Source organism: Ammodytes marinus, assembly GCF_949987685.1.
Source record: "Ammodytes marinus genome assembly, chromosome: 8".
Lineage (NCBI taxonomy): Eukaryota > Metazoa > Chordata > Actinopteri > Uranoscopiformes > Ammodytidae > Ammodytes > Ammodytes marinus.
In genome coordinates, this window is record NC_137212.1 from 6,157,890 (window position 1) to 6,172,467 (window position 14,578).

At 39.6% G+C, this 14,578-nt stretch overlaps 1 protein-coding gene across 2 annotated transcripts in view; it reads left to right on the forward strand.

Moving 5' to 3' along the window:
• dock7 (dedicator of cytokinesis 7) overlaps window positions 1-14,216 on the forward strand; it is a 69,128-nt gene extending 54,912 nt beyond the window's left edge. For both annotated transcript variants that reach the window (XM_080032051.1, XM_080032052.1), the window contains 16 exons: window positions 2,665-2,761; window positions 3,145-3,279; window positions 3,650-3,802; window positions 4,806-4,964; window positions 5,346-5,446; window positions 6,013-6,205; window positions 6,613-6,756; window positions 7,074-7,205; window positions 7,975-7,989; window positions 10,058-10,183; window positions 10,306-10,395; window positions 11,116-11,352; window positions 11,838-11,981; window positions 12,180-12,286; window positions 12,767-12,934; window positions 13,322-14,216. In XM_080032051.1, coding sequence (XP_079888177.1) covers window positions 2,665-2,761; window positions 3,145-3,279; window positions 3,650-3,802; window positions 4,806-4,964; window positions 5,346-5,446; window positions 6,013-6,205; window positions 6,613-6,756; window positions 7,074-7,205; window positions 7,975-7,989; window positions 10,058-10,183; window positions 10,306-10,395; window positions 11,116-11,352; window positions 11,838-11,981; window positions 12,180-12,286; window positions 12,767-12,934; window positions 13,322-13,364 — 2,044 coding nt within the window. In that variant the 3' untranslated portion in view covers window positions 13,365-14,216. The remainder of the gene's footprint in view (window positions 1-2,664; window positions 2,762-3,144; window positions 3,280-3,649; window positions 3,803-4,805; window positions 4,965-5,345; window positions 5,447-6,012; window positions 6,206-6,612; window positions 6,757-7,073; window positions 7,206-7,974; window positions 7,990-10,057; window positions 10,184-10,305; window positions 10,396-11,115; window positions 11,353-11,837; window positions 11,982-12,179; window positions 12,287-12,766; window positions 12,935-13,321) is intronic.
• Window positions 14,217-14,578: the final 362 nt, after the last annotated feature.

A 14,578-nucleotide genomic window follows, 5' to 3' on the forward strand; every position in this document is an offset into this window, starting at 1 on the left:
GGCCAGTCCATAACCTTTACCCTCAGCTTCTTTAGCAAGCCAGTGGTCGTTCGGAGGGGTGTTTGGGGTCGTTATCATGTTGCAGTACTGCCCTGCGGCCCAGTTTATGAAGGGAGGGGATCATGCTCTGCTTCAGTATGTCACAGTACATGTTAGAATTCAATGAACTGTAGATCCCCAGTGCTGGCAGCACTCATGCAGCCCCAGACCATGACACTCCAACCACCATGCTTGACTCTAGGCAAGACACACTTGTCTTTGTACTCCTCACCTGGTTGCCGCTCCACACTCTTAACACCATCTGAACCAAATAAATGTATTTTGGTCTCATCAGACCACAGGACATGGTTGTAGTGATCCATGTCCGTAGACTGTTTGTCTTCAGCAAACTTTTTGTGGGGTTTCTTGTGCATCATCTTTAGAATAGGCTTCCTTCTGGGATGACAGCCATGCAGACCAGTATGATGCAGAGTGCGGCGTATGGTCTGAGCACTGACAGGTTGACCCCCACCCCTTCAAGCCCTTCAGCAATGCTGGCAGCACTCATACGTCTATTTTCCAAAGCCAACCTCTGTGTACGACGCTGACCATGTGCACTCAACCTTCGTAAACTGGGCCGCAGGGTGGTATTGCAACATGATAACGACCCCAAACACACCTCCAAGACGACCAGTGGCTTGCTAAAAAAGCTGAGGGTAAAGGTTATGGACTGGCCAAGCATGTCTCTAGACCTAAACCCTATTGAGCATCTTTGGGGCATCCTCAAACGGAAGGTGGAGGAGCGCAATGTCTTTAATATCCACCAGCTCTGTGATGCTGTCATAAATGGGTGGAAGAGGGTTCCAGTTGCAACCTGTGAAGCTCTAGTGAACTACATGCCCAAGAGGGTTAAGGCAGTGCTGGAAAATAATGGTGGCCACACAAAATATTTACACTTTGGGCCCAATTTGTAAATTTTTTCTAAGGGGTGTACTCACTTTTGTTGCCAGAAGTTTAGACATTAATGGCTGTGTGTCGAGTTATTTTGAGGGGACAGTAAATTTACACTGTTATACAAGCTGTACACTGACTACTTTACATTGTATCAAAGTGTCATTTATTCAGTGTTGTCCCATGGAAAGATATAAAGAAAAATGTGAAGAAATGTGAGGGGTGTACTCACTTTTGTGAGATACTGTATATTTTTTTGATCACTTGTTCATTTTTTGTCCTCTGTTCATTCATAGATTCAGTCTTTGGTTTTTCTGTTAATGTCCATCTGTTCTTCCATGTTGCTTTGTGTATGTAGGAGTCACAGATCAGTCAGGTATTGTATAGTCCACATTTGCTGTGTGCTCCTCTGAATTCTCCCCTGCTTTAGGTCCTCATGTGTGTTCACATGCGTGTGGGACGTTGGACAGTTCCAATGGACACAAATTGAAAACGAAAATGTACTCAGCAATTCTGGAGAATGCTTGTTGTCAAAATCAGTGAATATCTGCTTACTATCCGCTACCTGTCAGTACTGTGTGCGCGTTGAAAACAAATCTGGTGTTAATACACAGCCTAGGCCCCGTAATCTGGTATGTCAACAAAGGGTGCCCTCTGTACGTAGCAAAATACATGTTACAGACCCTAGGCTGTGTATTAACAATTGATTTATTTTCAGCGCACATACAGTACGGACAAAAATTGATTTAGACAAAAAGCATTCTCCAGAATCGCTCACTCCACCTTTAACTTTTAACAAGTCATGATTGGCTAATAAATTACATTTTGGGTGAACTATTTATTCTAACCACCGATGCACCCATGATATGATTATTGTCTTCTCCATTTTGACTTTTCCTACGCTCTCACATGCACATGAATGCACCAACAGAGACCTCCCGACCCCCCCCATCCCATCAGTCCCTCTGTCCCGGTAACATCTGTCTGTCCCAGGGTTGTTTAGTGGTTGCAGTGGGTCTGTTTTCGCTTCTTAACCAGTGTTGCTTCTTGTTTTTGGGGGTGATGACTTGTGTGTCTCCTTGGTTACTGCTGCAGCAAAGAGCAAGACAAATGTACAATTAGCTCATGTTTGTAATAGATTGATTGTTTGTTATTTTGAAGAAATATAAAATCAGATGCATTATGACTTTGAGCCTATTCTGTTATAGTATTATTATATATGGCTTAAACATAGCCAATTTAGTACATTTAGCCACAGTGACCAGAAATGGACTATTTAGCTGTTCTATATTTTAAATATAAAGAACAACCTTAATGCCTTCAAACATTTAAACCTCTGCTGAGGGAAGTTATTGGCTTGGTCTAACCGTTTTGAATGTCAATAAGCATGTATTGTTTATGTCGATCATTTGAATAGTTTTTAGGTCCAAGCCTTGCATCTTGCAGTGTAGTATGGGTAGAAAAACAGCTTTAGTAAGTTGGTTTCACTGTTGTATTAGAACATGACATTTCACCAATCTTATTTAACAAGGACATTGAGGTTCTAGTCAGCACATGCATTTCCTTCAACACAAATACTCCTCCATTGTTCTTGACTGAGGGCAATGGATTGAATGTGTCGACTGGAAACTCATGTAACATTCAAGGGTTTATTATTAGCGCTACAGTTATCAAAATTACAATTTGGAAATGGAACTCTTTTAGTGACAGTGTTTTCTGCTTTCTTCATTGTAGGACCAGAGCGGAGCTGGAACACGAAGCGCTTATTGACGGTAACCTAGCGACAGAGGCCAACGTCATCATCCTTGATACCTTGGAGATCGTTGTACAGGTATGTGAAGTGAACAGGACACTAGCAGAATGTAAACAAAGCATGGATGTTTGTTCTCAAAAATACTGAAATATGGGTTCAAATTATATAATCTAACACGTAAAAGTGCTGCGTCTCATTTTTCCTCTGATGACCATAAATTACATGTAAAAGCAGACAAGACTTTAAGTGCAAAGAATGCTATTTTTGTATAGTTTTTCTTTATGCCTTTGTCATGAGTACGTTCACCCAGGAACTACAGCTGGCGTAGTAAAAAACATTACCGCTTTTGTCCAAAGGGGGTGCAAGAATTAACACAAAAAGTTCCTTGGAGCACCTTTTAAGCATACATAAACCCAGACGTGCTCCTATAACACCTGTATATGTGTCCCTTCTTCCTGTAGACTGTGTCAGTGACTGAGTCCAAGGAGAGTATTCTGGGCGGAGTGCTAAAGGTGTTGCTGCACAGCATGGCCTGTAACCAGAGCGCCCTCTACCTGCAGCACTGCTTTGCCACACAGAGGGCGCTGGTGTCTAAGGTAAGACTGTGTGTTTTAAAGATGGAGTCAGTGAGTGATTCTGGAGAATGCTTGTTTTCAAAATCTCCGCGTTGAGAAACGGTTGGCCCACTTTATTTACATACCCGTTTGCAGAGCCTAGGGTGTTTATTTACTAAATTTTTATTTTCAGCGCGCACACACAGTATAGACAGGTAACAGATTAAGTCAACTTGTTTTTTTCGTGAGGAGATATTCACTGATTTTGACAAAAACTTGAATCTGACAACAAGCGTTCTCCTGAATCACTGACTCCACCTTTAAAGTGCTCATGTCATATATCCAGAAATCCATACTTATATTGTATTGGTTCCCTTTGAATGTGTACTTCTCTCTCCCTCTCCCTGTGTAGTTCCCTGAGCTGCTGTTTGAGGAGGAGACGGAGCAGTGTGCCGACCTGTCTCTGCGTCTGCTACGAAGCTGCAGCAGCAGCATCAGCACCATCAGGGCCCACGCCAGCGCCTCCCTCTACCTGCTCATGAGGCAGAACTTTGAGATCGGAAACGTGAGTAAAAAACTGAATTAACTAAAGGTTTTAAAGGTGCACTATGCAGTTTAAGAGGAGGTGGATTTGTTTACAGTCACAGAGCCTGCAATAAGTTTACAAAACATATTTTCTCTACATGTAATTCTAAGTATTTAATAATTTCATTATCATATATCAATTATTTTGATGTAGCTGGAACCAAATGTAAGACTAGAATATGTTTGTAAACCAAACTGTGGGCCCTGTTGCTGTAAAACGACAACAGTGAAACAGTAACTTTTCAGGAAGCTTTCTAACTTCAAACAGTGTTCCAGGGATCACATTTTCCTGTGAGGAAAGTTTGTCTATTCAGTTATTAGAATTTACCTTAGAAAATGTTCACTTCTCTGACACACCCAAAGTTACACAGTGCACCTTTAAAATGTTGTGTCATATTAGTTGGATGGCAACATCTGTTCACAAACGATGGGTTGTAAATGTTAAAGGCCCCCTGGAGTGTTCATAAAGCTACTATGGTGAAGGTTAAACAATCCCCTTGCCTGGACAACACATGCATCCAGAACTTACCTCTCAAATCTCACGTGTCAAGAAGCCATGTGTGCTTATCAACCACTTCTTATTCCGAGAACTGAATGTTCAAAATCATGTGATTACTTTAAAAAATCACTGTTATTATAACTACATCAGCTATTATGAAGAACAAAATGATTTCTGCTTGTCCTGTTTATTACTAGTTTTCTTTCTCTCCACACATCACCCCTTTTTAGCACAAAAACAAACACCGCAATCACACATCCAATTTAGGCCCAATCACTGCTGAATGCATCATTTCCTTTTTGTTATAGAACAGACAGAGCTTTCACAAACACACACACACACACACACACACACACACACACACACACACACACACACACACACACACACACACACACACACACACACACACACACACACACACACACACAAGTCAGTAGCTTTGACCAAAATATCTTTCTTGTCTTTGTGGTTGTGTTTCCAGAACTTTGCGAGGGTGAAGATGCAGGTGACCATGTCCCTCTCGTCGCTGGTGGGAACGTCTCAGAACTTTAACGAGGAGTTTCTGCGTCGCTCTCTGAAGACCATCCTGACCTACGCAGAGGAAGACCTGGAGCTCAGGGAGACCACCTTCCCAGACCAGGTACTCAAGTCATACATCTAGCTTTTTTTTTACTGTAAATTAAAAAATGCTGTAATCTTTATATCATTGGCATTTTCCCTGAGTGCAATCATGTCTGTTTCTGTTTTGATTCTCCTGCTTTCTACTTTGTAATGTGGATTTTGAAAAGTGCTCTATAAATAAACTTATCAATATTATTATCTAACTGTTTAGTTGACTAGAGTAGAGTAGACTGTTCACTGAATGACATCTTATTATCAAATATTTATTTTATTTACTGAATTGACTGATGTTTCACCCATGTACTCGACTTAACCTTGTAACTCACCATGTAACCTTGTAAGATAAATGGAGATAAGTGGAGGCAGTAACTCAAGGTCTCCATTTTCTTTCCTCTCTCAGGTCCAGGACCTTGTGTTCAACCTTCACATGATCCTCTCTGACACGGTCAAGATGAAGGAGCACCAGGAGGACCCAGAGATGCTCATAGATCTCATGTACAGGTACAGAATGCAGCTTAAGGGGCGTCCTATTAATGTTTTAGATCGATCATATAATAATAATTAATAAATAATAACTGGTTTACTCACAAAGTTGTGTAGCCGCAACAGATCTTTGTGGGTTTTTGGATGGTCAACCATAACAATGTTAGTTTAATTAAGTGCAAGGTAAGTGTGTCTTTTAACCAATGTTTTGACCTAATAACCATTAAAGGAATACTTCACCCATACGGAACCAGCGTTCTATCATTATAAAATCACCATAATAATATAATGAATGAGGTTTTTCTTCCCTGAGTCTTCCCTCAGTCTTCCCTTGGCCCAGCTGTCCTGTTAATCCTAACCCTACATGTGTCTTACTGTGATGTCACAGTAAGAAAAATGTAGGGTTTGACAGTGAGACCATAAAACACTCTTTCTGCCTTTTTCTCAGGCTAGGATGAACCAATTTAATTTTTTTTTTGCACATTTATACTAAATAGGATCTCAGAGTTCAAAACACCTTCATATTCCAACCGGTGAAGTAGGTCTTTAATGTTTGTCTTTTCTGCATTAATGTCCATCTCCAGGATTGCTAAGGGTTACCAGACGTCTCCAGACCTGCGGTTGACGTGGCTTCAGAACATGGCGGGTAAACACTCCGAGAGGAACAACCACGCGGAGGCGGCTCAGTGTCTGGTGCACAGCGCCGCCCTGGTGGCTGAATACCTCAGCATGTTAGAGGACCGCAAGTACCTGCCCGTAGGCTGCGTCACCTTCCAGGTAAACACAACACTGGATGAATATGCACGTGCAACTCAAAAGAATAAAATAGAATATTATGGAAAAGTTCATTCTAAATGTGAAACTTTCACATAATCTAAATGCATTACACAGAGTCAAATGTGTCAGTTCTTTATTTGTTTTAATCTTGAAGATAACAGCTCATGGTATGGAAAATCCAGTATTTCAAAATGTATGAATATTACATAAAACCAATCAAAAAAAGGATTTATAATACAGAAATGGCAACCATCTTTAAAGTATGTTTATTCACACATGAAGTGAACTGAATCTAGAATATATGAAAGTTTCACTTTTTGAATACAATTTTGAGATGTGCATGTAGTGTGTGTGCATAGTCTCAGCAAGAGAAATGTGTGCTGATGGGTTTGCTTGTTTTGCTCCAGAACATTTCCTCCAACGTGCTGGAGGAGTCAGCGGTCTCTGATGACGTGGTGTCGCCCGATGAGGAGGGCATCTGCTCGGGGAAATACTTCACAGAGATCGGCCTGGTGGGGCTCCTGGAGCAAGCTGCTTCTTCTTTCTCTATGGTGAGGAGGGGGAGAGGAACACATGAATGAACCAATCAAGCAAAGGACATAGTCAGGGGATTTGGAGAAAAAAAATGTAAAAGTTACTTTTCAGATAATTGGAGAAACATGTCATTGTATTCGGCCATTTATCTTTCCCAGATCTTGTCACAGCAAAATCAATTTTTATTTATTTTTATTTATTTATTTTATACAAAAGACAAAGCTTTATTTAGAGTTGAAAAAAAATCCAGTCACTCTGAAAAAACTTTGTTACCAGAAAATCAGTTAACAAGGAGTAATGATAGGAGTAATGTTTTTTCTCAATCTCCTTCCAGGCAGGAATGTACGAGGCAGTAAATGAAGTGTACAAGGTTCTGATCCCTGTCCATGAAGCTAACAGGGATGCTAAGAAGCTAGCAACCATCCATGGTAAACTACAGGAAGCATTCGGCAAAATAGTTCATCAGGTAAACACACACACACACACACACACACACACACACACACGGGAGAACAGACACACATGGGCACACACACACACACACACACACACATTGGCGAACACACACACACACGTGACAGAACCAAGGTCAGGCTACAAGGGGCAACTTTTTCCATGTACAATGCCTCAGAATACTCTACATTCTTTACGGTCTGTACACGAGTAAACAATAACAAAACACGACTGGAAATTTCCTGGAAGGGTTGCCTAGCCTTCACACAGACACAGAGCTGCATGGTTCTTAATTCCAGCATATTTATTCATTCATTTATTGGACAGATACCTCGCATGCTTTATTATATCTGTAAAAATGTAAACCAATGTTGCATGAGACGACGTGGGAAGAGACTCCCGTAGTGGTTTGTGTTGAAGGCCAGTGAATCATAATGGTGTTGTGAAGTAACAGTGTGGGCAAGGTTACGGTTGTCTGGTGTGCAGAGCAACTGCTCTCCATAAGAACACTTTTTAGTGAACGTTATTTTTTTTTAAATTACAAAAATAAAGTCATTATTTTACGAGAAAAATATATTCGCATCATTTTGTTATACTTCTTTTTTTCTCAACGTGGCCCTTATACGTCTCACTGTTCTACAGCTTAACATCTAGTTACCTGGATTAGTTTCAAGGAGGATAATTCTTTGCTGTAACGTTACTGTGTGTTTGGATGCCACACTCTCTGTACTGGGTGTGTTAGCTTTGTCGTTTACATGTCCTGTATTCTCTTTGTCACACAGAGTACTGGCTGGGAGGTAGGTGGCTAAACAACAGTTCCTGCTTGGCCCCTTTGCTCATGTTGTTAATCTTCTTCGTGTTGTAACTTTTTTATTTACTCATCTTTTTGTATTTGCTAGTCGTGGGCATTCAGTTTGCTCTCTTTGCTTTGTTACACACTGTACATCCAAAACCATTAACATCTGCGGACAATGTCAGCTGTCTGCCCCGGCTTGGGACCTTCCATCTCCTCCTAATGTCCACAGAGGAGCTTGTTTTCATATTGTGACCATGTTGGCAGGGCTGTGCATGGGAGCCACAGTGTCCTACACTAATGACAAGCGTTTGAATGCATCACCTGCACACTCCTCTCCTCTCCCTGTCTCCTCACATCTGTCTGCTGGTGTGTGTCACTCATTGACTGGCACACTTCATCTCATCTTCAACCACAGGGCTCGATTTCAGTACAATGTTTTTATATGCAAAGGGTATCTGTTAGTACCTGCTCTAGCCATTGGTCATCCTTTCCACTAGCACTTAAAGCTATAGTGAGTAACTTTGCAATAGAAATGAATGCCGGTTGCAGCTCCACAAAAAACTGTGTATTTCTCAGTTTGGCACCAAAAAAACTGGTGTCGCCCCCCCAACAGTAGATATAAGATACGCACTATAGCTTTAAGAAAGCTTTTTAAAACACAAGGTGTTGCAGTCTTCCATTAGGACGAAACTTGAACCAAATTCCTTAGGCAGTCAGGTATTTTCTAACAGGGTTCAACTCACAGTAATCCCCAATTCATTTTGATTTCAATTAGTTCTTATTATTGCCCTTTCTTTTAATAGCAATCTTTTAATTTAGTTCAAACTAAATCGACCCCTGATTAATTAATTTATTTTTTCCATCTCTATTCTGTTCTTTTGTTAACAGTATTAACCTGAGTTCACATGGTTTGTTGTTGCATGAAACTCTGTATTTATTTTTTGAAGTGCACAAAAGCCAGAGTGCATGTTGTGCTTTTGAAGGTGGTGGCTCTCTCACTTTATCTTTCATTTTCCTTCGTTGCTGTCTGCCTCTGCATGGTCTGGATCCCCCCTCAATGACTTTACGTTCTTTCTCATAATCAATGGAGATATGTTTGTTTGTTTGTTTGTTTGTTTGCTGTTAGTTTTTGTTGTTTTTTTTAAATTCTCTGGAGGAACAACATTCCTCATTAAAATTTGTTCTGTTTTTCTCCTCTTTGATTTCCCCGGTTGCCGACCCTTCCTTCCCACTTAACTTAATTGTTTCTTGTGGTAAGTTCTTTAGTTTAATTTAAGGGCCTCTTAAGTTTCTGCTTATACTTCATTTTTTAATCATCAGTTGCAGTATATACTTGAATCTCGCCTCAAACTTAGTCACCAAGAAGGCTTATATAATTATCCTTTAATAAAGTTCAGATGCCAACCTATGCAACTTCTCCTTTTCTCATATTGTACACACAAAAGCACTTGTTCACTCGTATACACTTGTATTAGACATGCTGTGTGCATAGTATGTGTTTTAAAGTGAAGTTGCTTTTTTGGATTGTTTTTCCAAGTATCAGTTTCTGGATTTGCCGTACTCTCATCACTGACCGTTAATACTTCCTAAGATATCCCAGGGTGGTTGGGTTTAGAACAAGCTATTAAAAAAACTGGAATTTATACATATGTCATGTCTGCTCAAAACTGTGGGACTGTGTTTACTATTGACCAGCTGTTTAGATTCAAATCTGGAGGTTGTCGGATCTGCACACATTTCACTTCCTACAAGAAATGGTTCTCCATGTTAGCTAGCTACATGTTTTCAGATGTCCCTGCCGAGGATGGAACTTGCAGTTGAATTTATTTTTTCTCTTTGTCAACTACAACTTTTCTCCCGTGCCTTTTAGCCCCGTGAACTACACAGACACAACTGGAGCTGAAGTCTAGAATTGTTAGATGAACCAGAAATCCCTCATTTGGTTGCACATGCATATTGGTTCACAGTATATTAGTATACGTACCGACAGATGTGTTTTAACATTTGTATCGAAAATAAACAAGTCTTGCTCAGCACTAACATTTCTCTACTTCTCTCAGGATGGAAAGAGGATGTTTGGAACGTACTTCAGAGTTGGATTTTACGGTTCAAAGCTTGGTGACTTGGACGAGCAGGAGTTTGTCTACAAAGAGCCGGCCATCACCAAGCTGGCAGAAATCTCCCACAGGCTAGAGGTAAATGCCACCATAAAGGCCCTAGATTTACTTTGTGATATCTTTGTTGTTTGTTGTGTTTTAATACGGGTATATTACTGCTTAAAACTAATGTGGAGGCTCTGTGCTACGTTTCTTTGTAGGGTTTCTATGGGGAGCGATTTGGAGAGGACTCTGTAGAAGTCATCAAGGATTCCAACCCAGTTGACAAGTGCAAGTTGGACCCAAATAAGGTGGGTGATGATCAGAATGTACAATCCCAAATTCCTGGATAATGTAATGTTAATACATCAGTTTTGAGAATGCGGGCCTTTCTTTTGTGCTTTCATCTTTTGAAGGTGGAGTCAGTGATTCTTGAGAATGCTTGTTGTCAAAATCAGTGAATATCTCCTCACCATCCGCTACCTCACTGAAAAAAAATCCATTGGTAATACACAGCCTTCGTTAACTAAGCTGTGTTTTAACACCACGTGTTTTACAGTGCACACACAGTACGGACAGGTAGTGGATTGGGAGGAAATAGCTGATTCCACCTTAAAGGTGCAGTGTGTAATATGACATCATCAAGAAAGTTCTAGAAAGTTCTAGAATGCAACGCTCCCTGGGTAACCCCACCCCTTTCGAATAATAACAGAAGCTACAGTGGCCTTCAAGGACAAGAGCAATTCTAAATTTTAAACAATGCACCTGATGACATTCCAACTATGACACTTCCAAAATGGCGGTGACAAGGCCTTGGTCCAAAGTATGGAGAAATATGGACATATATGAGACCCTTTCTAAGGAAAAAAATAACAATAAAAAAAAAAAATCAGCTATTATGCACTAAATTAAACGTACTTATGGATTTTATAATTATTTTCTACAAAATCTGCTAGGAAATAAAACCCAAAATTCTACACACTGCTGGTTTAAACGGAGGACAAAATATATAATTCTCTTTCTCCCTCTAGGCCTTTGTCCAGATCACGTACGTCGAGCCGTACTTTGACACGTACGAGATGAAGGATCGCATCACGTACTTTGACAAGAACTACAACCTGCGTCGCTTCGTCTACTGCACGCCCTTCACTCTGGACGGCCGCGCACACGGAGACCTGCACGAGCAGTACAAACGCAAAACCATCCTCACCACCTCCCACGCATTCCCTTACATCAAGACACGCATCAACATCATTCACAAGGAGGAGGTGGGTTCAACTGTTTACTACAGAAAACTACTGGTGCAAGAAAACTTTCATTTTGTTTGAACTTGAGTGGTCTTGTATACAGAGACTAGTATTCACTTTGTATAGTTAGTTTCGACTGCTTAACATCCTGCTGTCTTCCTCCTTTCATTTTATTATGTATCAGGTTCAGATTTATTTATGTATTTCTCAAACACCTAACCAAACCATTAGTAAAGATTTACATTTTTTTAAATTATAAGTGCAAAATAAAATGCTGAATTCTACCTACATGTGTGGAAGGATGATATATTGATGTTACTGTAGGTAGTAATAAGAGGGAGCTGTTTATTTTTCTCTGGCTAGAATGGAATATAATTGAATGTACATGTATTTGCCATACAACCAGTGTTTGTGGTATTTGTTTTTTCAGTACAACATGGGACTTTTCTTCAAGTTACATAACTGTGCTCCCTGAATACATATTTTCTCTTTTTGTCCCGTCCCAGGTAATATCCTGCCCCATCGAGGTGGCGATAGAGGACATGCAGAAGAAGACCCAGGAGTTAGCCTTTGCCACCCACCAGGACCCTGCTGATGCAAAGATGCTGCAGATGGTTCTACAGGGATCAGTGGGAACAACCGTCAACCAGGTAAAGATTTAAAGGGGCACGCCAGAAAATATCATATTAAAAACAGAAAAATTGTAAAGATCTTTCTTTGCTTTAGTGAAGAAGTTTCCATCTTTTGTCAACAAATAAATAAATATGTTAAAACTATGGTGATAGAAATATTGTTATATCTAAAGCCATATATTGATCATCTTGTAATAATCTTGTGTTTTTCCTCAGGGGCCTCTGGAGGTGGCTCAGGTGTTCCTGTCAGAGATTCCCAGTGACCCCAAACTGTACAGACACCACAATAAGCTGCGGCTCTGTTTCAAGGACTTCACTAAGAGGTAGGGACTACTGTGGATGGTGAATCACATATGAGTGAATACTAACTAACTGCATATAGGGAATGTGTTTGCGGGACAGTTGACTTATTGTTGAGTTGTAAGCACATAATTATGATTCTGAGAAAATTCTCACAATTATATGAGTTGCAGTACTTCAAAGTACTGAGAATATATTAGATTTCCTTTTCCATTTCTTGGGTTGATGTTCATTTCTGTGCAAAACAGCATTTTCTTTATTCTAACACCTATTTTCAAAGCTGTTTATACAGTTAGCTGAACATTTAGGAAAGAAAATATTTTATGTTCAGTTATTAAAATAATACAAACACAAAATAAAATGTATATAGGGGCTTAAACATAAAAAAAAAAAAATCTATTATAGCATTCATTTTTGGCATCCAACCATTGCCCCTTTAAAATTAAGATAGAGTATAGTACAGATATCTCAATTCTAGTATGTGATGTACCTTTCTGCCTCAGGTGTGAAGACGCGCTGCGTAAGAACAAGAGCCTGATTGGTCCAGACCAGAAGGAATACCAGAGAGAGCTGGAGAGGAACTACCACAGACTGAAAGAGGCTCTGCAGCCGCTCATCAACAGAAAGATCCCCCAGCTTTATAAACCTGTACTGCAGGTCAACTCACACAGGTAGGACGTGTGTGTGTGTCTGTGTCTGTGTGTGTGTGTGTGTCTGTGTCTGTGAGATGATATGTCTTGGATGTTGAATTCAATTTGTTTGTTTTCTTGCTTCTGTAAAAATCATGCAGCAAACGGACAGCTTGACAAGGTAGTTTGGGATTTCAAGACAACATTTTTATGATGCTGTTTTCCTGTCTCCATGTCCTGTGTTTGTATTTATTTGTATGGATCAAAATCAGGGAATATCAAAGAATTGTTCTATAATATCCTCTACATAATAAGACAATATCATATCAGTATAGTACATTTTTATCAATTTATTACGGTATGTCAGTTATGGTGAAGAATATTCAGTGAAAAAACTCAAATCAATAAATGTTTATTTTTATTTTGCAGAGATTCCTTCAGCAGAATGAGTCTTCGCAAGCTTGAACTTTGAAGATGAAGAGAAAACAGGCCCCACACACACACACACACACACACACACACACAACCCCACACACACACACACAACCCCACACACACAACACAAATTGCAATATTAATTTATTCTCGAGTGTAAATATGAGTGTCTTCAAAGTCAGTGTTTTGGAGAGAGACTGGCTAACAGAAAAGGCGAGAGGAGTTGAAACTTGGTACGTCATTCCAGTGTCTTAATTTGTTTACAGACAAACTGTTACACAATCAGAGGGACGAACAAGTGGATCTTAACGATTGAAGAGATACCTTGGCCTTTAGAATTGTTTCTTTGCTGGCGATGTCACACAAGGGAACAAGTCTGTACGTTTGTGATGCAAATGCTACCGTTAAACAAAATAGAATAGTAACGTATTAAGCATTCAGACAACTAGCAAGCCACTGAACACAAAGCATGCCCTAAGATCCTTTTTATTGGTTAAATAAAGTGCCAAAAACCCATATTATTATAATTTTTTTTTTTTTTTGTATTTTTTATTAACAATTGCCTGCAGAAAAGGTACGATTTTAAAAGTCAAGGTGTCTATTTAATCATGTACTATGTGTCAAAAAAAATCTGTATTCAATTTCATGTGTGCACTTTTTTTATTACGGTGTAGCAATGCATTTTACAACTTGAAAGATTATGTTATTCAAAAGAAAAAAAAACAACGAAAACATGCAAAAAATTGTACCATTATTTATCACGATGCTTTATTATCATTTTTTAGTTTGAAAGAATGTTTTAAAGGTAGGTACTTTGAGCATCCTTGTATAATTTTATGTAGTTTTCGTTTATTTTAAATATTTTACTAAATAAATATTTTAATGTTCAGTTGGGTGTCTGCTGGTAAATCTTCTTGCTTCCAAATGTGGTATTTTTGTGTTTATGTAGGATTAAAGCTATAATGCGTAACCTTTTCATGTAAGTGAATTGTCGGTTACATTCAAGGCGTCGCCAAATAAGTTGACTCAATGTTGTTTAAGCCAATCAGCTCCACAAAACTCTCTCTGTATGTCTCAGTATGACAGAGTTTACAAACTGGTGACGTCTCCCCCGACACTGGCGCAGGAGCTCAGAAAAATCCCAAGCACAGCCCAAGAAATGTTTCAGTTGTTGATTCTACTGCTATAAGAACAAACCTGGACGTACAGCAGAAGGAATAAAATCTATGCACGATTACAGAAGTCTTTCCT